Genomic DNA, 22,983 nt, shown 5'->3' with positions numbered 1-22,983 from the left:
CTGAGGGAAGGGGTGTGGTGATGGAGGTTAGGTAGAGGGAAGGGGTGTGGTGATTGATGGAGGTTAGGCAGAGGGAAGGGGTGTGGTGATGGAGGTTAGGTAGAGGGAAGGGGTGTGGTGATGGAGGTTAGGGCTGAGGGAAGGGGTGTGGTGATGGAGGTTAGGTAGAGGGAAGGGGTGTGGTGATGGAGGTTAGGTAGAGGGAAGGGGTGTGGTGATGGAGGTTAGGCTGAGGGAAGGGGTGTGGTGATGGAGGTTAGGCAGAGGGAAGGGGTGTGGTGATTGATGGAGGTTAGGCAGAGGGAAGGGGTGTGGTGATTGATGGAGGTTAGGCAGAGGGAAGGGGTGTGGTGATGGAGGTTAGGGCTGAGGGAAGGGGTGTGGTGATGGAGGTTAGGTAGAGGGAAGGGGTGTGGTGATGGAGGTTAGGTAGAGGGAAGGGGTGTGGTGATGGAGGTTAGGCAGAGGGAAGGGGTGTGGTGATTGATGGAGGTTAGGCAGAGGGAAGGGGTGTGGTGATAGAGGTTAGGGCTGAGGGAAGGGGTGTGGTGATGGAGGTTAGACAGGGGGATTGAGGGGTATGGGTTCCAGGCACCGACAGGAGCCTTTCATTTTGGCAGATGAATATATATGAGCTATAACAGGCTATATTCCTTACTGTGTCTTCACATTTCCACAGATTATTTTATCTATGCTCAAATAACCTGAAGAAAGCCTTTGTAAAATGTTACCACAAGTTACAGTGTCTTTTAATGGGTGTCCTCAATCATTGGGTGTCAGAACAAGTCCCTCTTCCCACAACCCACATGGAAGTTCCGGTATCACTTTCCCTTACTTTAAATTGCATCATGTATCCTGGCTGTATAATGAGCTCGCGGGAGGAGAGTGCATTGTGGGTCTTGTCCTTCTTTTTATTTGGCCAGTAGAGGTGGAAGGATGGGTTGCCACAGAATCCTGCTGTCCTTACTGCATTGGGGTAAAAACTCCAGTTTTCTTCATGGGAGGAGCCTTCTGTTAAGAAAGCAGGAAACAATGCCGTACGTTATTTTCTCCAACTATGATGTTCGATGTTAAATTATTTTTGTGTTTACCACAAAGGCTTGTTTTTATTTTACATGACTATTTTAATATAAAAATCTCGGGGCAGAGCCCAAGCTTAGGACAGCACTACTGAAGGCTGCTAGAATGATCACTTTGCTATAAAAGGGGAACTGTTTTTCTGGGTAGAAATTCTGCTTCTTCCTAGGCCTCTGTAGCATGTGTTGTATGGAACAGAAATCACTAAAAGGACTAAAATGTTCTGGGTATTGTGATTATGAATTATAATAAAAGCACTCTTTACTTAGCGATGTTCTTTAAGTTCTCAGTCGACAGTTCAGCAAGTGAGGAACTTTGAAGAATTATCAACTGTGGCCGAGAACAGCTCACAGCGGTTGAGCATCATGAAGGAGGACCCTGCAAGGGGCTGGCTATGGAATAGTCTCATGATGCCTCCACCCACAGCGGACAGAGAGAATGCTGTTTGGAGCCTTCTTCTTACCGTCATCAAAAGTGTCCACCAGTTGGCTTGGATTGATTTCTGCTCCACCAATCAGAATGTTGTCCAGTGCCCACTGCGCACGCTCCACCCCGGAAACCACGAGCCCATTGCTGATGACAAAAGGCTGCCACCAGCGAAGTCGAGTTGTGTTGGTGAGGGCCCCCTCAGGCAGGAGGATGTAGTCGTGCCTCACAGAAATGTATTTCTGGAAATCCATCTCGTGAAGCAAGGTCCAAGTGATTCCTATAAAAACCCAAACTTATCAGCTCCCTAGCACCAGGACGGCAACTCACAAACCAGCAGCAATTGTAAGTTCTGTATGCTCTCTAAGAAGATGTTTACCCCGGCAGTGAAAACCGAATCTAGGGACTTTTAAGTGTGACACTTGTAATCATGGCTTCAATAAAAAGCTGATCACAATGTAAGGCTATTTATACGTACTTGCTCAAAGTAAATATACTGAAGTAAAAAATTATATATTCTTAATTTTAATTATTTTAAAATTGATTTTAATTAATTTTTATTTTAATTAATTTAATTTAAATTAATCTCTAGACTCTTAAGAGGCCTATTTTTCAAGAAGAGCCCTATGCTCATTTCTAGACCAGTAGTTCTAGATTTTGTACAGGAATGGGTGGGTTGGGGGGGGGAGGGGATAGGGGATTTTCGGAGGGGAAACTAGGAAAGGGGATAACAGAAATGTAAATAAAAATATCTAATTAAAAAAAGAAAAAATTCCATATAATTTGTAATTATTTGGAATGATAAGAAGTTGATCTTATTGCTTGATACGACTGTGGGAAAAATATTTACAACACATGACTAGTCTGAGACAGTTCTGGCTAATCTATTAGCTAGTTATTCAGAATGTTATCTGCCAGCTAAAACATACTTCCTTTTGAAAAAAAAAACACCTTTTAACTGCTTTCCATTGGAATTGTTTTTTATATCAACGACATTATTAAATTACTTTATTTTTAAAGATTTATTTACTTTTATTTTGTGTGTAGGAGTGTTTTGCTTGCATGTATGAATGTTCATCGCTTGGGTGCCTTTTACCTACTGAGGCTACAAGAACTGGAGCTATAGGTGACTGTGAGCCACCATGTGGGTGCTGGGGACCAAACCTTGCCCCTCTGGCTACCAGTGCTCTCAATCCCGAGCCATCCCTCCAGCCCTCAAAACATTTTTTTTCCTGAATATCCCATTGTATTAATGGCCTGATAGTTATATAAGTTAATTATATTAGTAATATAAAATAATACAACAATTTTGTTAACATGGTTTCATGAATTCTGGATACTTTTACAATTGGTGAGGTTTTTCTATAGCGTCCCTTTGGTATTTATGCTATTGACACAACAGTGTTTTAGGATTTTTTTTTTTTTTTTGAGACAGGGTCTTACTATGTTCTTCTGGCTGTTCTAGAACTAACTATGTAGACCAGGCTGACCTTGAACTCATAGACCTCTACCTGCCTCTGCCTTCCAAGGGCTGGGATTCAAGGTGTGTACCAAGCTGTTGGACCTAAGATTCTTTTGCAAGCATATTTTACTCAGAAAATCATTCAAAAAATTTTTTTCATGCTCTTACAAAAAAAAGTCTATTTAAAAAGAGGACATGATGCAGAGAGAGATATGTGGGAGAAAGAATCTGGGGGTGCTGGGGGGGGAAGAGTGGGTTGTGGATACTCTCTCTCTCTGTGGGAGCGGGTAGCTTTTGCCTGTGTGACATGTAGCACAAGCCAGAGCTGTTGTTTTCTTCGTGGTCGTCACTGTCAAAAAACTCTGCTTCTGAGGGTGTTGGACGGATGTGGGATGCGCTCCTAGGCATAGCTGTCCCCCCTAGGACATACCTCCATCCGTAGAGAAGTCCAGCAGCACGCCTTCCTTCCGGCAGACAGGCCGATGGCAAGATGTCATGTTGTTCTCACTGCCGATACGTCCCCAGTACTGCAGGAATCTAAACGCAAGCGCACAGTCTCTCTCAGAAGGATGGACCAAAGATGCCACTCAGATCCTGAGTCCTGATAACAAGTGATGTCAACTGTTGGACTGACTGAGAAAAACGCAACTTACTTTGCACCTCTGAGATCTAAGTCTTGAGTAATAGCTTGTCTCACAGTGGATCCCCCAAAATAGAGTGCAGTGTTCTCAGCGAGGATCCCGCACTCTGTACAAGTGCTTCCGCCTTCCAAGGACATCCATAAGTCAGGCTTGATCTCCTCACTGTCAAAGCGCTCCTTCAGGAAAGTCTGTGGGGCGGGGCAGTGGAAGGGTCAGGGGACGAAGTTAAAGATAATGATTTCAGGTAGAAACGATGGACTTAAGAACAACAGAACTGATTTCAGCGTCTGCAAAGATATGCTTGAAAGACTATAGATTATGCTCATTACTTTACTTTCTACCATACACTGAAGATAATTTAAACTGATTAAATGAAATGTAATAATTTCTTTTATTTTTAAGATATAAAAATGTAAACTTCTAACACACATTAAAGTGCAGATTCAAGGTCAAAGTGTCAGTATCTTTTTAATATAATCTTAATAAATGCAAAATCAGAGAAACTTAATGGCTAGAAAGAATCAGGAGGCAATCTTTTTCTGCCCAAAGAAATAAAATAATTCAGCTATCCGAGAAACATAACCACTAAAACCAAACACATAAATACTATTTTTTATAGACCTTAAATCCCAGAAAATTTACAATACCCAGAGAAGGGAAGTGATATAATTTTATCTTTTTTTTAAGGGGACATAGACTTGCAGTAAAAACAGTATTTATGTATCTCTATATACTTCTATACATTTCCCCAGTTCTATAAGAGAGTCCTATCTTGTGTGGTTAAATGATTTAAGTCTCATTTCCTCAAACAGGGAGCACAATTGACCCTGTAATTAAAGGCATGTGAGTACAAGCCCGTCTGGCTGTGCTTCACTAATGGTGAGGAAATGAGTACAATTTTTAATAAATGAATGTTCATATGTAAGAACACGAGCTGGAAGAAACACGTGGCTAACTCGCATGCTCTCATTACAAGACTGAATTAGAGTTCACAATGCAGGCTCACAGAATTTCTTATCTGAGAAATATTAATGACACCTGAATGTCCATAGGATGTCTCAGGCCTTTTCTTTAGACACAAATGAGCAATATCTTTAAATTTTATTTTCAATATTTGCTAGGCTTCAATTATGTGTACTTTTCTTTTTCTTTCTTTTTTTTAATTTAGGATTTCCTATTCAGGCTGCCCTGGAACTCACTGTACAGTCCAGGACTGGAGGTAGGAGCCATGATCTCTGGCAGCTGACTGTGTTACTGTGACATTTTTCAATTATTGAAATGACGTATGTCTCTGCTTATCTACAGAAACAAAATGCACGTGTGATATCTGTGTTCAGACGCTACACCGACTTTACATATTGAACAGCTATTATGTCAAAAACGACTCAGCCACATTTCAGCTTTTAATAAGTTAGACCATAGAATTGTCTGGGAAAAAAGTTTGAGCAGTGTTTCAACATGTTTGAATATTTGTTTTTGGAGGGCTATCTGTAACAGGATTTGCTTCATTCTCCTTTGTACCAATTGTAAAAATAAGATCTTTTAAACAAGGCAGATATTGACTTTAAGCTGAGTGTTTTTTTTTTTTTTTTTAAAGAAAAAAGCTGGACATAGTGGCACATACCTTCCAGCATTTGAGAAACAGAGTCAGACATGTCTGAGTCTGAGGCCAGCCTGCTGTACACAGAGCTACATAGTGAGACAGACAAGGGAAGCTCTGTAGGAGGGAAAGGCAGACACATGACCTTGCTACAGACGCTCGTGTATAGAAACTGGTTATGGGCCAGTCAGCAAGGAAAAAGCTCACAGTACCTTCAGGCTGTGAGTTAAGTAGCAGTTTGGCCCCGAGTAGCCCGGGTCACAGATACACTGTTCCTTTAGGCAGTCTCCGTGGCCTCCACAGTTGTGCAAACATCCAGGGCCAAGGTAGAAATTGTCAATTGCCCACTGCACATCTGAGTACTTTTGGTAGAACCTAAATCTTACAGGACTGTTGGCAAAAGCAAAGGAATGAAAAACAAAAGTTAACTTTATTCAGAGTCTCTCTCTCTCTCTCTCTCTCACACACACACACACACACAGTGCTTATGAGAAAAAAAAACCCACTGCAGTTATCTCTGTGGATGAACTGAGTTAATAAAAACGTATCTGACCACTTGCAACTTCCAGTTTCTAGTAATGGAACTGTGTAGCTGCTTTCTACACAATTCTGTAGGAATTTGCAAAATAAGAATCAGTGGGGACTTTTTAAAGAAAGGATTATCTTACAGTGTACTCTAGAACCAGAAGTCAGACTCCCTTTTCTTGTTTCTAAAATTAAAGTTTAGGGTTGTATACAAAGTGTCTGACCCATGAGCCCTTACACTTTGATTGAATTCATTCCAATTCATTTTCCTCCCCAGCCCTCCTCCCCCTTGCTCTCTGCCCCCTCTGTCTGGTTCCCCTCCCCCATGCTCTATGCCCCCTCTGCCTGGTTTCCCTCCCCCTTGCTCTCTCCCCCCTCTTTGGTTCCCCTCCCCCATGCTCTCTGCCCCCTCTCTGGTTCCCCTCCCCCTTGCTCTCTCCCCCCTCTTTGGTTCCCCTCCCCCATGTCATCTTTCTCCTCTGGCTGGTTCTCCTCCCTCTGCTATTCCTCCTCTGGCTGGTTCTCCTCCCCCTGCTATTCCTCCTCTGGCTGGTTCTCCTCCCCCTGCTATTCCTCCTCTGGCCGGTTCCCCTCCCCCATGCTCTCTCCCCCTCTCTGGCTGGCTCCTCTACTTCTGGTTGCTTCCAATTCTTGCTTCATTGTTACTGAATTCCACTGCCTTCAGTATCCCACACTTTTCTTGAAATCCCTTCTCCCCTCTCATGATCTCCTTTCTAGTTTTGTGATCTCTTTTCTACACACATGGGTATGCACGGCAGGTTTTAAATCTAGGTTCTGTAGATAAAACAAAACTTGCAGTGTTTGGCTTAGTTTGCTTATCATGATTTCCAGCTGCATCCATTTTCTTGCAAATGTCATGTTTTCATTTTTCTTGGTAGCTGCATTAAATTTCATGGTGGGTATATACCACATTAAGGTATTTATCTGTATAGGTGTTTTGTGTGCATGAATGTCTGTGCACCGTGTGTGTGCACTACCTGGAGAGGCCAGAAGATGGCAGTGGAGATTCTTGGTTATTGTGCACAAAGCATCATAGAAAAGGATCTACAAGGATACTATGGTCTGTTGCTGCAACATCCTCTTACTGTACATCCTAGAGTTGTATAATTGGGTCAAATGGTACTTTTCAATGTTTTGAGGACTCTGCATATGGAATTCCATTGTGTCTGTCAAGTTTACACCCCAACAGTAATGAATATTAGTTCTTCTTTTCCTTGTAATTTCACCAGCATTTGATGTTATTGCTTAAAAATCCTTTTATATCTGTCTGTTATCTATCTATCTATCTATCTATCTATCTATCTATCTATCTATCTATCTAACTGGTGTGTGTGTGTGTGTGTGTGTGTGTGTGTGTGTGTGTGTGTGATAGTCACAGTGTACATGTGGAGGTCAGAACAAAACTTGGAGTTGGTTCTTTCTATTCACCATATGGGTTCCAAGGATGGAATTCTGAGCCCCAGGTTTGGTGGCAAGTACATCTACCCCCTGAACCACCCTACCTATCCCCATTTATCATCTTGATGCCATTTTTGATGGGGTGACATGGAATCTCAAATCAATCTTGGTTTACATTTTTCTGATGGCTAAGGATATTTAAGACTTTTTTCGAGAATTTATTGACCATTTGTGTTTCTTCCTTTGAGAACTGTCTTTTCAATTAATTGGACCATTTATTGATTGGATGAACAAGATGAACTGAACTTCAGTGGTTGTGGAAGCATTTAGATTGGCTAATTACACCTCTGAAATTGTATAGGAGGTTAGTGAAGTCCATGACAGAGTCTTGTTAGCACGCACACAGCCTTCAGGCGCTCAGCAAACAGCAACTTCTCAATTCCTTGAAGATTATCAATATTCTCAAAGTAACTATGGTAATTAGAAAACAATTTTGAAAGGGTTATATTAAAGGACAATTTCCCAGAGATTTTTAATTTCATCATTGCTTTTCTCTGTCTTCTGGGTAAAAAAAAAACCCAACAGGCTCTAATTAACCTTATATTAAAATAAGTCATATGATTCTGGTTTAAAAATGCAAAGCAAGGAACTTTCTAGGGCAATGTAAATGTTCTATATCTCATTTTATGTGGTGAGCACATCGGTTATACAACAGCAAAAGTCTTTTATCTGAACACATGTTATATTTGCATACTATGTAAATGGTATACAGAATATATATATAGTGTGTGTGATAATACACAACATACACACACATATGGAAAAGAGATACAACACACATGCACACACAACACACACATACACACACAGAAAGAGAGATTGATGAAGACAGACAGAGAAATTCCTAAGTGGCCTAGGAATTGGCTAATTTGTACCAATAGGATTCAACAGGGCTCTCGTTCTGGCTTTCTAAGAAAGAAAACAATCTCCTCTCCTAGCCGACATAATACAGAAGCATTCTGGTCTAGATTTCTGGGAGCCATCATATATTCAACAGGGGACCATCTCTGAGCTGACAATATCACCAGTGCCACTGATAGAGAGATAATGGATAAGAGAACAAGACAATTGGGCCCTTGAAATAATATAAAAGTACAGCTTATTGTTATTATATTTATTTGTGTGAGGGTGTACATGTGTGTGCATGTGTGTACAAGCATGCATGCCAGGATGTTCATTGTAGTCCCAGAGATCTAACTCTGGTCCTCAGGTTTGGCAGAGAGGGTCCTTACGTACTGGGCCATTTCCTAGAGTCTTAAAGCCACTATTAAAATTTCAAACCAACCAGTCCCAGAGCCTACGTATCTTTACAGTTTTTGCTATAAAGTATTTTAAAACGTTTTAATTTTCACTATGTGCAAATGTACATTTCGATGGGTGGGGCCTGTGCCTGTGTCTGTGAGAGGCTGGAGGGGGGTGTGAGATCCTCTGTAGCTGGAGCCTCAGGGGGTTGTGAGCCATCCAATGTGGAGGCTAGGAACCACACTCAGGTTTGCTCCCAGAGCAGTCCATGTTATTAACTGCTGCACTGTCTCTCACGCCCCAGGATATTTCATTTTTGATTGAACCACTGTAGACTGGGCTTTTTTTGTTTGTTTGTTGGTTGTTGTTGTTTTGGAACCTCCCAGCATCTTGATGGCATAAGCTCTTCTGATCCACTCTGATAATGCTGTCTATGGGACCGCACAGGCTTGAGTGTGTACTTGCCCTATTCAGAGCCTGCGTCCTGCTCATACATCATGGTCTGTTTCCTCTGAAGCCTCTTTACCTAGCTAGACTCTATGGTTAATTTAGTAGAAGCCCACCTGTCATTGTGCTCAATGCGTCACTTTTCTGATTTCACAGTAGATAGGGGATCTTTGGAACCACCTTAAATTATCCACAGACTTTCCAGAGCACGGTTTCATCTACTGCTCCAGGCTGATTATACTGCACTGCAAGTGCACAATGTGATGAGAGAAAAATAAAACCTGCACGCCATCTTATACAATGGCCTGAACTTAGGTGCTGTGCAACTAGCGAGGGTTGGGATTTGGTCCTCGCTCTACTAAGGATCTGTGAGACAGGTTTATATGGGAGCACAGTCTACAAGGCTAGTACGGTAGCCTTGCATCTGGCTTTGCATCTGGCTCCAAGGTCATTACTGTTCTAATTCTATTTGATGGCACTGGGGTTTAGAAAAGAGAAGGACCTAACAGGAACATTTATTGAGGACCACATCCTCCAAGTCTGAGGATTACAACATGAAGTGTGCTCATCATGGAAGTCAGGAAGGAAGAGAGCATTTTGTCCACAATTGCACATAATTTCAGATTTGACGGCAGTCGCCGTGGTTGCCTCCTGGGTGCGCAGCTACACGCTACCTTTCTACTTACTTCCCCATTAAGTTTTCAGGAAGTGGGTAGGTGATCCTTTTCCACCCTTTAGTTGGGAAGAACACAGACGGCTGAGAAACGCTTCCAGCACACTTTGGGTCGGCGGGTAAACACTGAGGGACTAAATAACTCCAGCTCACGCCAAAGTCAGTAGAAAACTGCACGTGAATTTGATTCTGGGCAATTTTTTCAGGCACTTTGCATCCAACAGAGATCTAATAAACAGAAAATGAAGATTGTCAAGGCATTAAAACCACATTACAGATTTCAGCCCCAAAGAACTGGCTGTAAGAAAGGCCCAGGTCCCTTGATGTCTACCACCTGGATTTTTCAGTTCATTATTTGTTTTGCTGGTGAACACAGGACATTGGCATGGTTGCCCAAGGTGACAAACTGTAAAAAGTGCCAAGTACATTGTGTAAGGATTTGGGAGAGAAGCTAGAAGCAGCGCCTCCCCCACACTGGCTGCTTTCATTGCAAGGCCTGGGCCCATGCTTACAAATTGTTTTGCTAATGGTCTGGCACTTGTGTTTGGCAGAATAACTGACCAAGAAGGATTGCTACCAGCCTTGCTAATGTTACTATTTTGTCATATAATTTATAACTCTCAATAAATCACTTTCACTGACAAGCAAGATGCAGTAGAACAAGATGATAACAGAAGCACAGAGCCTTCAATGTGGTGACAGCCATAGTGTGGCAACTCTGCAAACACAAAGGGATTCAGGTAGACAGAACACAGCAGAATAAATCCAGGCCAAAATGTTATCCAAAGCTCTTCCTGGCATGAATTCTGATTAGAATTCATGCCATCACTTTTGTTCTATGGAAACATCTGAATGAGCTTCTAAAAGAAGTAGAAATAACTATTATAGCTTTAGTCTCATAAGGAAACAATTTACATGCCCCCTTTTTTTTTTGACAAGAGTTTCACCTTGTAGCCTTAGCTGGCCTGAAACCCACTATATAGACCAGCTATCCTTGAACTCCCAGAGATCTGCTTCCTCCTCTGCCTCCTGAGTGCCTGGATTGAAGGTGGGCACCACCACACCCAGCCAACTTAATTTTTATATAGTGACTTAGTAAGTTACAATCAGTATCTTACATTTTTAAACCAATATTTTGTTCTGTAAGTGTATAATCCTGATTGTAAATATTTGCTTTTATTTAAGCTCTGAAATTTTACCTTGAGATAGTATAGAAGTACAATATTTTTTAATCATTAAGTAATGTTTAGGTGAGCTGTATATTACCTTAACAATAAGTTTTATCTTTCAAAGCACATATGAAGACAATGAGATCTTAGACGACCTGTATCTTTCTGGTGGTCCTGACTAGGCTGCTAGTGTGTGGTTAACTTGTGTGACTGAGACCATGGTAACTTCACCTTGAACTGCATGATCCAGTTCTCAGTGGGCGTCAGGTCATGAGTCACTGCATACACCTCTCGTCCATCATGGCTGCCACAGAGCATGACACCATCTGGGGAGTCACAGAATCTTTCCACTGTACAGTCATCATGGAAGAGCCAATTCTCATTCACTGAACAAAAACGGCAAAAAAATCGGATGATAGATTTAGCAAGGACTTAAAGTAAAAATTCATGTTAACCAAGACCTAGAATTAAGTACAAATCTCTTTTATATACAATATGTCACATAAAATAAAAACCAATATAAACATTTTATAACATGGATTTTAACTGACAGGTACATAGTACATTTTTGAGGGGTAGGGTGTTTAAGACAAGGTCTCACTTTGTAGGTCAGGTTGGCTTCAAACTCAGGACTGATCCTCCTACTTTAGTCTCTTGGTTGTTAGATTACAAACATGTATTACTATGTCCAGCTCCTCGATGTATTGTAAAATAAAATGTGTGTCATTCACACATCTATCTATCCATCTACCCATCCATCAATCCATCTATTCATCATCCATGCTTCCATCCTTCTACCCACCTATCCATCCATCCATCCATCCACCCATCCATCCACCCATCCATCTATCATCTTCTGTTTTTTTTGTTTGTTTGTTTTTGTTTTTGTTTTCTGGCGAAAAGGTTTCATTCTATAGTCTTTTGTCTTGGAACGAATGGTGTAGCCCAGGGGGGCCTTAAACACATGGTTATCCTCCTGTCTCTGCCTCCTGAGGATTGTGATTATAGGTAGAAGCCACTATGTCCAGCTCAATAGTATATCATTAACCATAGGTACTGTGTTATCAAAAGATCATTAGAATTTTTTCAACACACATAGAAGAACTATTTCAAGGAATCCCTGTTTTCTTCTTCACAGGAAGGAAACCACTCTGACTGGATGAATACTTTTGGAGGCCTAGACAGTATTTGAGAAAAACTAAGCTTTGTATTATGTAGTTAGTCACAAAGACTACATTAGAATTCTAATGTGTTCCGTTGAACTTAACCTGGCAAAAATTAAGGTATACTATAAAGAGATTATTTAAAAAGCTCAGATTAAGTTGGGCATGGTGGCATATACTGTCTGTAATCCCAGTACTCTGGAGTTAAGGTGACCTTGGCTACATAGCAAGCTTGGGTAGCCTGGGCTACATGAGACTGTGCCAACAACATAAAACATCAGCAAAAAAGAAACTGATTATCTGTAAAATGCTAAGTTTATCTCATTAGTGTTCTTTATACTTGAATATTTAGGTATGTATAGTTAAGTAATCTAGAAAAGTATTTTTTTGTTATATCAGCAGCACTGAGGCTGTTTTCTTTTTTCTTCTTAAATTTAATTTTATTTGTAATTCATTTTTTACACTCCATATTCCATTCCCCACCCCTCCCCTCCCACCCTCCAATTGCTCCACATCCCACATCTCCTCCCCACCACACCCTGTATCCACATGGATGCTCCCATCCCCAACCCCACCTGACCTCTAAACTCCCAGTCTCCAGTCTCTTGAGGGTTAGGTGCATCATCTCTGAATGAACACAGACCCAGAAGTCCTGTATTGTATGTGTGTTGGGGAACTCATATCAGGGAGTGTATGCTGTCTGTCTGGTGATCCAGTGTTTGAAAGATCTCAGGGGTCCAAATTAATTGGCCTTCCTACATGATAGCCCTTCTTTTCAAATTCTTTCAGCCTTCCCTAATTCAACAACAGGGGTCAGCTGCTTCTGTCCATCTGTTGGGTACAAATATCTGCATCTGACTCTTTCAGCTGCTTGTTGGTCTTTTGGAAGGCAGTCATGATAGGACCCTTTTTGTGAGCACTCCATAGTGTCAGGCCTTGGAACCTCCCCTTGACCTGGATCCTACTTTGGGCCTGTCACTGGACCAGAAAAGTATTTTCTAAAATAATTTCAAACTTTCTAAACCAGATCAACAGTAACTCTTTGAGGAATTGTACTGAGCAAAAAGTCTAAAGGTAGAACAAATTTGGAAGACTCCTTAAGTACTTAAAGAAGCAGGATCATGAATTATTAGTGCAGAATACATCTTCTGTATTGAGCCCCATCTTTCCACACAAATGTGCAAATGAACACATAAATACATATATACATAGATACTCACCTCCTTCACGGTTCCATCCATCCATCCATCCATCCATCCATCCATCCATCCATCCATCCATCATCTATCTATCTATCTATCTATCTATCTATCTATCTATCTATCTATCATTCTATCTATTTATCTGTTTATATTTTAGTCAGTCTATTTGATGTTGCTGGTTTGGAATTATCAATGTAGCTCAGGCTAACCTTGAGCTTGAGATATTCCTGCCTCAGGCTCCTGGGTATTGTGATTGCAGGCCTGTATCATTATGTCCAATGGGAAGAGGTAATTTTATATTATATTTATTAGCTAGTAAAGTTAGAAATGAAAAAAAAAAACAAATAATGTAAATTGTATCTAGGTGATGATATACTTTGACCTCAACTTTCAAAGCTTTCTAGCTAGGCCCATGTCTACAATGTAGAGACTAACAGGCAAAACTTGAGGCTTGGGGCAGGCATGTGCACAGCAAAGGCAGCTGGCCTCAGAGATCCAGAGAGACCAAGGGATTTTCCTGTTACTTAGGCTACATGCATAGTGAGTCTAATTTTGGTCTGAGCACTTGTGCCTGCAGAAAAACATATTGCTGTAATTCGCATGGCTTGATGGGATGATGGCCATTATCTGTGTCTTCATTCTGAGGAATTTGGGGTCAGAGATCGAGGACACAAATCAATGTGAATGAACATTCAAACTCCAGTGATATTCAGAGGCAGTTTCCCTAGGGGCACCTTTCCTCGGATGCTGCAGGCGGGATGAAAGGTTTCTCAGTGGGCCGCCAGTCTCCTGCATACTCACAGAACTGCTTCTGTGAGCAGATAGATGCTCTGGGTTCTAAAACACTTCTGTGCATCACAGGCAGGGTCAAATTAAACCAGCATGTATACTAGGTAGGTGCTTAAATCTGATTATATTGGCTTTTATCATTACAGAAGTAATATTTAAATTATTCTGACTATAAATGTACTTATGTAAACTATTACACAGGGAAAAAACCAGATGAATAACTTAGCAAAGTTCTGAATCAGATCTCTGCGAGGGACTCTCTGTGGCAGCTTCCTCTTCCTTTCCTCATCCACCCCCATTTCTTCTTTCTCTCTGTATCAAGCCTTTCTCAAACCACAACCCTCCTGCCAGCCTCCCGAGGGTGCCGGGTGCATTTGATTATTATCTGCAGTTACACCTTGTGCCACATGATATCCTAATGAATGAAATAAAATTAATTAGTATAAAGATTCGTCAATAGCAAGTTATAAAGTATACTGGAGTTTAAAATCAGCAAAAATTTATCTTCTAAGACACTTAAGGACTTGAAACAACAACAACAACAACAGAAGACTCAATCCTAACGGAAAAAAAAAGTCTACAAAATACATCAAATTTGAGACCCCAACTTTGTTAAAATATTTCTTTAAGGCATACAAAACACTGAAATTATTTTATAAATAGTGATGCTGGTTATCCCTGGGGGATTCTAATTTTCATCCTTGGCAATTTTCTGTATTTCTCCTTAATTTCATAACCTGAAAATAATTTATTGCTTTTATAATAAAACATTTTAAAGTTATTAAAATTCCTTAAGTTAAAAATTTCCCTAGGTATACCATTTCTCTGGAAACTTTTTATTATTGTAAAATTGGCCACATGCCATTTTTTTCAAGGCTGGGGCTAGACTATTGGGATGAGACATAGTGTCTTACTGTCTGGATGTCTGTTGTCACTAGGAGGAGACAGGTATCTAAACATTACTGGCATGTATCTGACCATACTGTGTTTTACCTAATACAATCAATACATGTGGGATGGCAAAGCCACAGACTTAATATAAGATACCACCTTAAATTTATTGCTATAAAATGAAAAGCATTCAGTGAGAATGGGGTGCAGCTCCCACAGCTGCCAGCATCACTGACCTATCCCTGCTGAGGGTGAAGGATAGGACGGAGACCTACAGCAAGTGAACCCTGAGACATGATTTGAAACATGAAATGCCACTGTGAATGTGCCTGACCTGCAGAAAATTCAACATTCTGCCTTTCGATGCTAAGAAAGGAACCAGGAGGATCACTGTGAGTTGGAAGGCAGCCAACTTGGTGAGTTCTAGGGCAGCCTGAATAACAGAGAAAGACCTGACCCAAACCCAAACACCATCAGCAGCAGCAACAGGCCAGGAAAGGTTGGCTCTTTCCCTCCAAAGCAGAAACTAGGAAACAGAAACAAAGCTGTCGCTCCCATTGTTCTGCAGTGACAGTAACGAGATCGATGTCTGATGGGAATGCTGACAGTAGAAAAGAATGGTGTTCTTCGCTGATTTTACAGCATCCAAACACCCAGAAAGGACCCAGTTTCATTTGTGATAAGCCTCAACTGCATTTAAATGTACTTTGTCTAGTGTTCTTGAGCAAATCACCTGAAGTTTTGTCTTCTAAGAACATTTCAAAAGCAATTCTCCCAACAGGGCCGGCGTCTGCGGGGGAGCGCTCATGCTGTGGTACTGGGGCGCTGCTGAAGGTGTCCAGCATGACCGTCCTCTGGTCTGCAGAGCCCGAGATGAGGACATTGTCAATGGCCCAGTCATTCTGGTCAAGGCCATCATGTCGTGGCTGCCACCATCGGAAGCGAGTGGCAATCTCTTTAGCGTCAGGAGGGAGAAGGATATTCACGAATCTAACGGAAAATGGTGAGAGTCAGGAAAATATTTGTTAAATATTTCATATTAGGGGAAGATCTGAAACAGCAGTAAGCAACACTATATCCCAGGGTGGTGAGGACATTATTTAATCTCAATCTCTCTCTCTCTCTCTCTCTCTCTCTCTCTCTCTCTCTCTCTCTCTCTCTCTCTCTCTCCAGTTGCACATGCAAATATGTATGCTGGCAAGTGGAGGCCAAACTGTCTTCTTCAATTGCTCTCCACTTTATTTTTTGAGACAGGGTCTCTCACTGCCTGGAGCTCACTGATTGGCTGGCTAGAGAGCTCCAGAGATCCTGTCTACCTTCCCAGCATCGAGCTTACAGGTGACACCACTAGACGTGGCGTTTAAATGAACACCAGGTATCCAATGTGGTTCCTAATACGCTTGGAAGGCAAGCACTTTACCAACTAAGCCATGTCCCCAGCCAGAAACAAACTAAAAATGGTTTTATTACATTTTAATTATTCCATTGAATTTCATACAATGTATTTTGATCCTACTCATCCTCAGCTCCTCCCAGATACACTCCATCTCCCTACTCTTCCCCTTAAAATAACACATCAACCAGGTGTGGACCCTGGTTCACTGGCTTTGTTTTACAAGTCATTAGTGAAACTGTAAGCAATGTAAGCATTCCATAGCTATCTATCCATTTGAGTTACCTGTGGACATCTGCGACCCTGGTTAGGTAGGTAACTGTGCGTCTACACTCTGCATACTCTGAGAGATACAAGCCAATCCTGACCTTATTTTTCCTGCTCCGTAAGGGTTGGTTTCAGCCTCCTTCCTTTCCTTCTTGGCCCTTTGCTTTTTACTTTAATCTGCTAACTGCAAGCAACAGGCTGGGGATATGGACACCAGCTTGTGGTAGGATGTTTAAGCCTCAGCCTCAAAGTAAGCAGGTCTCAGTTGCCTGTGGCACAGACAACACTTTGCTGATGGGCTTCATTGGAAGAAGCGCTGATGGAGAATTACTAATAACCTCAGCATGTCTTCTGACTTAGTCACCAAGGGCAGATAGCTTAATGCTCCAATACAAACTCATCATGTAGATATGACGCTTACATTTACAACTGCAATTAAAACATACTCATTGAGAGCCAGCAATATAACCACGCGTTTCATTGTATGCAGAGCTCATAGAACTCAGGGAAACATTTCCTTAGTTCTCTCCTGTGCAGAGAGCATCGTCCTTTTCTCTCTCGCTCCAGCCATCTTTCAAGAGCAGCCTCTTAGTGCTAAAATTCCCATCCATGTTAACCTTGGGATGGATCTTAAAGCTAAGGGCTGTAATAACAGTCGCATTAAACCTTTGCCTTTCACATTAAAGAGATGTAGTGATTTTTCCTTCTTAACATGCATTTCCTTGTTAATTTTTCCTTTTTGGTGTTGAGGGCCTTGTATATGCTAGACAGTACTCTGCCACCGAGCCATCTGCTTGCCCTTCCTGTTGTTGTTTTGTGTATTTTTAAGGTTCCATCTGCCCAGCATAGGAGGTTGCATTCTAGATAGCGACCAACTAGGATTCATGTAAACGGGCTTTGGACACGTCAAGCACTTTGTGCATTCCTCGGACATGAAGGACATTAGTGTTGACGTTAAGGAAGGAAAATGTAATCTGTGAATCCCACACCCTCAAATATGTTGTTCCCGGGCGGTTAGAGACCAGAAGCTTTGAGGCTGGGCTCTCCAAGGTTTATTTCTTCATGTCTCTTGATGTTAGAGCTCATCTGCTCATCTCTTTTTTAAAATTCTTACTGTTGTTGTGTGTTCTGTGTGGTGCATGTGCATGTGTGGGTGTGCAGATGCTCCTGTCCTTGTATGGACATGTGGAGGCCGGAGGAGGACGTTAGGTGGCTTGCTAGACATGTGGAGGCCGGAGGAGGACGTTAGGTGGCTTGCTAGACATGGGGAGGCCGGAGGAAGACGTTAGGTGGCTTGCTAGACACGTGGAGGCCGGAGGAGGATGTTAGGTGGCTTGCTAGATCCCTCTTTGTCTCATTCCCTTGCGACTGAAATACTTCACATAATTTACCTCTTTCCCTTTTCTTTGATAATGTCACATGGTATATTTTGATCATATTCATTCTCTTTCCCCCAACCCTTCCCAGATCCTTCCCTACCTCCCTTCTGACACAACTTCACATTCTGTTCTCTTTCCCTATGCAATTGCTTGTGTTGGTTGAATACTGGTCATGGGGTCTGCTGTGGAATATGCCTGATGCACCAAGTGCCACACCACTGAAGAAAACTGTTGTTCCCTCTCCTGAAGCAGTCAAGTGCCACTAGCTCCTTGTGTATGAGGTGGGATTTTGTGCCCAGCCCCCTGCTCTATGCTGGGATTTGGTCTGGCTTAAGCTTGTGCAGGTCTTGCGTGCTGTCTTTGTCATGTGTGCCTTTGTCCTGCTATATCTGGAAAACAGTTCAAGGGCACTCACCCTACCTCTGGGTCTTACACTCCTCTGCTCCATCTTCTCCACAGATTGCTGAGCCCTGAGGGGATGACTCAGCATTCTTTTATTCCACTTCCCTTGCCTTTTTCCTGTTGTTGTTGAGATGGGGGTCTCAGTGTGGTGTTCATTACACACTCTCCAAGGATCTTCCTGCCCCAGGCGACAGTTACCGAGACCTCAGGGGGCACCACCTCATCCGCCCCTCGGACTTCTAAATGGCTACAATGACTGCTTTTTGGTTTTCCTAATACGTTTAGAAATTCATACATGATGGCTGTTTAGGGTTTTAAAAGAATTTAATATGTCCTAGGCATCTTAAGGATATTCCATATTACTGTTTTCTTGTGTATACTGGGTAGGTATTTTGTAAACAAATGTTGTGTTTCTCCAAATATTTTTGAAATTATCATATACTCAGCCTTCACAGTCTTTTTTTTTTTTTTTTTGCACTAAGTTTATCTACTGTTCACATTATGATCTAGCAATTAATCTTACTCTCGGGTGTGAAAGTTGTTCTTAAAAAAAAAAAAAAAAAACAACAAACCTCTGATTAGTGATTGTGTAGTTCTCCCTGTTTTTGTTTTTTCCTGTTTCAGAGGTGTCCTTTACTAATGAGTAGGCTGTAGTGTCCCCCGCCCCTGCCCAGTCCCAGAATGCCTTACTAAGCATTTTCCTCCATATCCTAGTTACTGAAGGTAGAACAGATACAAACCCAGGTTTGCTGTACTGGTCATAGAAAATCTCCATCAGCAAGCTCCAGGTGATGCCTCCGTTGACAGAGTACTCCAGCAGGACTCCCTGGTTACGGTTGCTCGGCGTAATGAGGCATCCATACATAAAGTAAAACTGGATAAACTCAGCAGTAGTGAGGTTCAGATCCACGGTGACCAGCAATCGGCTGCAGCCCTAAGGAAAAGAAGCAGGACAGGAAAAGAACAACAGTAAGCAATCTTGATTTCAGATCCTGCAGATTACAGCTTTTCTCTTTCTCTCATTTAAATCTCGTTTTTGTAATTCAAGGCTCATGGTTATTGTTATTACCTCTCTTACACTTATCTGACTGTCCTATCATCTCTCACACTACCTTCTAGCATGATGCGCTGCTCATGATTGCTGAACTTTCAAATTTAGTACCTGAGACATTAATATAAGACTCATATACGTACATTATGTCATATATTCTAAGGAGGTTCCATATATATTATGTATATTACATATTATATAAGCAAAGTAAAAGTTGGAATTAGAGTAAGTATGTAAAGTTTTTATTAATGTATTTTCAACTATTAGCATTTTCTAAAACACCAGTTATTAATGCAGTAACATTTTGACCTAATTATTTATTTTACTTTATTTACATCTGTGTGTATAATGTTGGATCCCCTGAAATTGGAGTTACTGACAGTTGTGAGCCACCATGTGGGTGTTGGGAATCAAGCTCAGGTCCTCTGGAAGCACAGCAAATGCTCTTAACTCCTGAGCCATCCTCTAGCCCCCAGACATAACTATTTTTAATAAAATATTAAAATTAACTACAACTGAAATACTTATATGATTTAATTACAAGAGAGTTGCAATGCCCTTTAAAATGCTTTAAATTTTATTTATTTATTTAAAGGAGTGTGGTTGTTTTGTATGGGTACACATGGGTGTATGTTTACATGTGTTCACATGCATGCAGAGGTAAATGCTGGTGTCTTTCTCTATCACGCCCCACCTTATTTTTTGAGCAGAGTCTCTCCTTGAGCCTGGAGTTCACTGATTGGCTAGACTTGCTGGCCAATGAGCTCTGGAGATCTTGCTGTTTCTAATTTTTACCCCCAACCCACCCCTGCACCTGCATTAGGGTTACATAGGCTACCAGGCCTTGTTTTATTTATTTATTTATTTATTTATTTATGTATTTTCCTCAATTACATTTCCAATGCTATCCCAAAAGTCCCCCAGACCCTCCCCCCCCCCACTCCCCTACCCACCCATTCCCACTTTTTGGCCCAGGCCTTGTTTTTACATGGATGTTGAGATCCAAGTCTTTATGCATACAGGCACTTACTAACTGAGGCATCTCTCCAGCCCCAAATGCCTTTCATTTAAATAGTCAGAGCTAATGTCATTTATATTAATTATAAATTAATCTTGATAAGTAGGTATTTGTCAGTTGAACATATGTGGACATCTGGGCCACTCCCACTTCTACCTGAGGTAGAAGAGTATCTTGAATCCTAGTGTTGTCAATTAAAAAAAATTATGATATATATATTGTTATATATATTATTATATATATATTGTTACTCGTGGGTACAGTATTAGATATAAATAATATAGGACTACTTCTTTGGCACCAATATAAACCCTATGATAAATGGGTTATGATATGTATAGTTAAAATAAAGAGTTGAGTGTGAGTTGGTTATTTATTTTAAATGAATTTGCCTATCTAATCAATGTACTAGAGATATTTTGCTGTTAAAAAGGTAAAATTTAGCAGCAGGATAGAATGAATATAATTTTTCCAAAAGAAAGTTTTTAAATATTGCTTCTGCCACATACAAAATAATATGCTCCAAATACAAATGTTCAGTAATTACTGATGATTACTAGTTACTCTTCCTGGAATGATTGATATAAAAGTTGTTAATACATTCAAGAAACACTGAAGTTCATTTCCTACATTTTTACTCTTTAATCCCAAATGTGTGGTGAGCTCAAGTGTTTTCAATTATAGCTTGATCCAGTTAGAACCCCCCTTCACCCCCAACACACATACTGCACAGGTGCCCCTTTCTCAGGATGGAAATCTATGTAAATCCTTTAAAAATGTGTTCTTAAATATTCTCCATGCTGTCCCCAGCTGAGTCTTTAAATAGTCTCAAATTTTTGGTAGGAAAATACTGGAAATGCTCAATGCTGCCTGATTTGTGCAAAGTTCAAAGTTCGGATCATGATTAAGCATTGAGGGTAACTGCATCTTTAAAAGGAACTCGTGGGACTTGTGAGGAGCTTAGAGGGTGGACAGAAGGGAAATCATTAGCCCAGCCCTTACCCCACTGAAATGGAGAGCCAGGCCGGAAGCCACAGCCCCACACACTGTACTCAGCTTCCCACCGCTCACAGTCAGCCAGTTCTGGTTGGAGGGGGCTCGGTTGAAGTTGTCTTTGAGCTGGGTGGGAAGGGAGGTCTCAGGCTCATCACAGTACAGGCCTCCCCACTGTTCATCACAGCTGGATGTGGAGAAAGAGAAAGGCAGAGTCAACATCAGAGAAAGCCTGTGAGTATTCCCACGTTATGGAAGCCAATGTTTTTTTTAGGAAAAGACCGGGATGTTTTAGGATTTTAAGACCCGAAAGGTTACTGCTCTTTAGAGTTGCAGCTCTTTGCTAAAGATCAACTGCTTTCCTTAACAACACTGTAGGTTGAATTAACCTCCTCCAGGCTTGGTGGAGGGACAGAAACAAGCTTAAACAATGTACTGAATGTGAACAGGAATGACTGCAGTCGCCCAACCATATTTCCGGGGATAATAATGTATGGAATTGGTCTCTCTCACAGAAGCCTCCAGTGATTTAAGAACCAAGCGGCTGTGTGCTAAATAGCAGCCATGCCTTGGATAATCACTGCCATCCCTGGACAGAGTTCTCAGCTCTCTGTTCAGGGAGGCTGCCCAGGGCTCTTCAGAGTCATCCTGGATATGGAATACAATCATTGATCAAGGCCGGATTTTTCCATGTCTATAGAAGATTAGTCGAAAAGATCATATCCATTCTCTATTAGCATCTGTACACTCAACCAAACAGCACAATTTTAGAAAATGAAACATAAAAGGCTGTAGTACGTGTGTACACGTGTGTGTATGTATTTGTATACATGTCTATCCAAATGCTTAAAATGTAGATTTTCCCAAAATTGCTAAAGATCTATGAGAATGCTATGGAGGGTTCTCCATGAAATATGCTTCATAAATTGATCAGATATGTTTGTATCTGATATATGTTTATTATATAAAAACAACATTAGAGTTATCAACTACATCCCAACAAACGCATGTTCTTACTTCTATCCAGACTTAACATATTATTTTTGATGAGAATTTATTGAACTCCTGAAACTTTTCTATTATATTTTTCAAGGTTCAAGTGCATCACAGAAACAGAAGAAAAATGAATATTGTCAATTACAGTTCAGATTTCTCTTGACAATGCGGCTGCTGTTCAGGTGCTAATCACTAAAGGAAAGTGGTTACACTGACTGTCAGTTCAACTCTTAGCTCAGTACCGTGTGCCAGGAAAATGCAAAAGCTAGTCACTCGGGGAATGACGACAAAACCAGTTCTAGAAAGGCCCTGAATGGAATAAGCCAAGATATTTAGACAGTAGAAATATTCCGACTTACACACAGCTTCCCTGGACGCATCTCCCGTGGCCACTGCACATGTCTAAGCAACCATCCCCAATATAGACATTATCTATTGCCCAGGTCTGCTGCTTGTCAAAAGGCGCTGGCTGATGCCAGCGGAAACGAGTGGCTTGAGACCTTGGAAGAAGAAGAGATTTACAATGAAGGAAATGTATTCTAGTAAGCTGGAAGAGGGCAACACAGAGGCACACATTCCCAGTTCCATTTCCTAAAGAACATTCATTATTGCAACAGCCCATGCATACCCCTGGTTAACAGTACTAAGCCAAACACATAGGTCAGCATGGATTTTGCTCCCGGGATCTTGCTGGGTCT

General features: G+C 41.3%; 1 protein-coding gene across 3 annotated transcripts in view; it reads right to left on the bottom strand.

Annotated features, from left to right (window-relative positions):
- Window positions 1–22,983, bottom strand: part of Reln (reelin) — a 444,727-nt gene that overhangs the window by 23,874 nt on the left and 397,870 nt on the right. For all 3 annotated transcript variants that reach the window (XM_021163945.3, XM_085836457.1, XM_085836458.1), the window contains exons 47-57: window positions 22,645–22,785; window positions 21,299–21,476; window positions 18,968–19,161; window positions 15,520–15,776; window positions 10,973–11,127; window positions 9,586–9,800; window positions 5,419–5,596; window positions 3,619–3,794; window positions 3,396–3,502; window positions 1,541–1,783; window positions 836–1,011 (exon numbers count right to left, since the gene is read on the bottom strand). In XM_021163945.3, the coding sequence (XP_021019604.1) occupies window positions 836–1,011; window positions 1,541–1,783; window positions 3,396–3,502; window positions 3,619–3,794; window positions 5,419–5,596; window positions 9,586–9,800; window positions 10,973–11,127; window positions 15,520–15,776; window positions 18,968–19,161; window positions 21,299–21,476; window positions 22,645–22,785 (2,020 nt within the window). The remainder of the gene's footprint in view (window positions 1–835; window positions 1,012–1,540; window positions 1,784–3,395; window positions 3,503–3,618; window positions 3,795–5,418; window positions 5,597–9,585; window positions 9,801–10,972; window positions 11,128–15,519; window positions 15,777–18,967; window positions 19,162–21,298; window positions 21,477–22,644; window positions 22,786–22,983) is intronic.

Source organism: Mus caroli, unplaced genomic scaffold, assembly GCF_978045245.1.
Source record: "Mus caroli unplaced genomic scaffold, Mus_caroli_1 scaffold_4, whole genome shotgun sequence".
NCBI lineage: Eukaryota > Metazoa > Chordata > Mammalia > Rodentia > Muridae > Mus > Mus caroli.
Note: the sequence above shows the minus strand (reverse complement) of the source record. Positions and strands in the feature narration are given on the sequence as shown.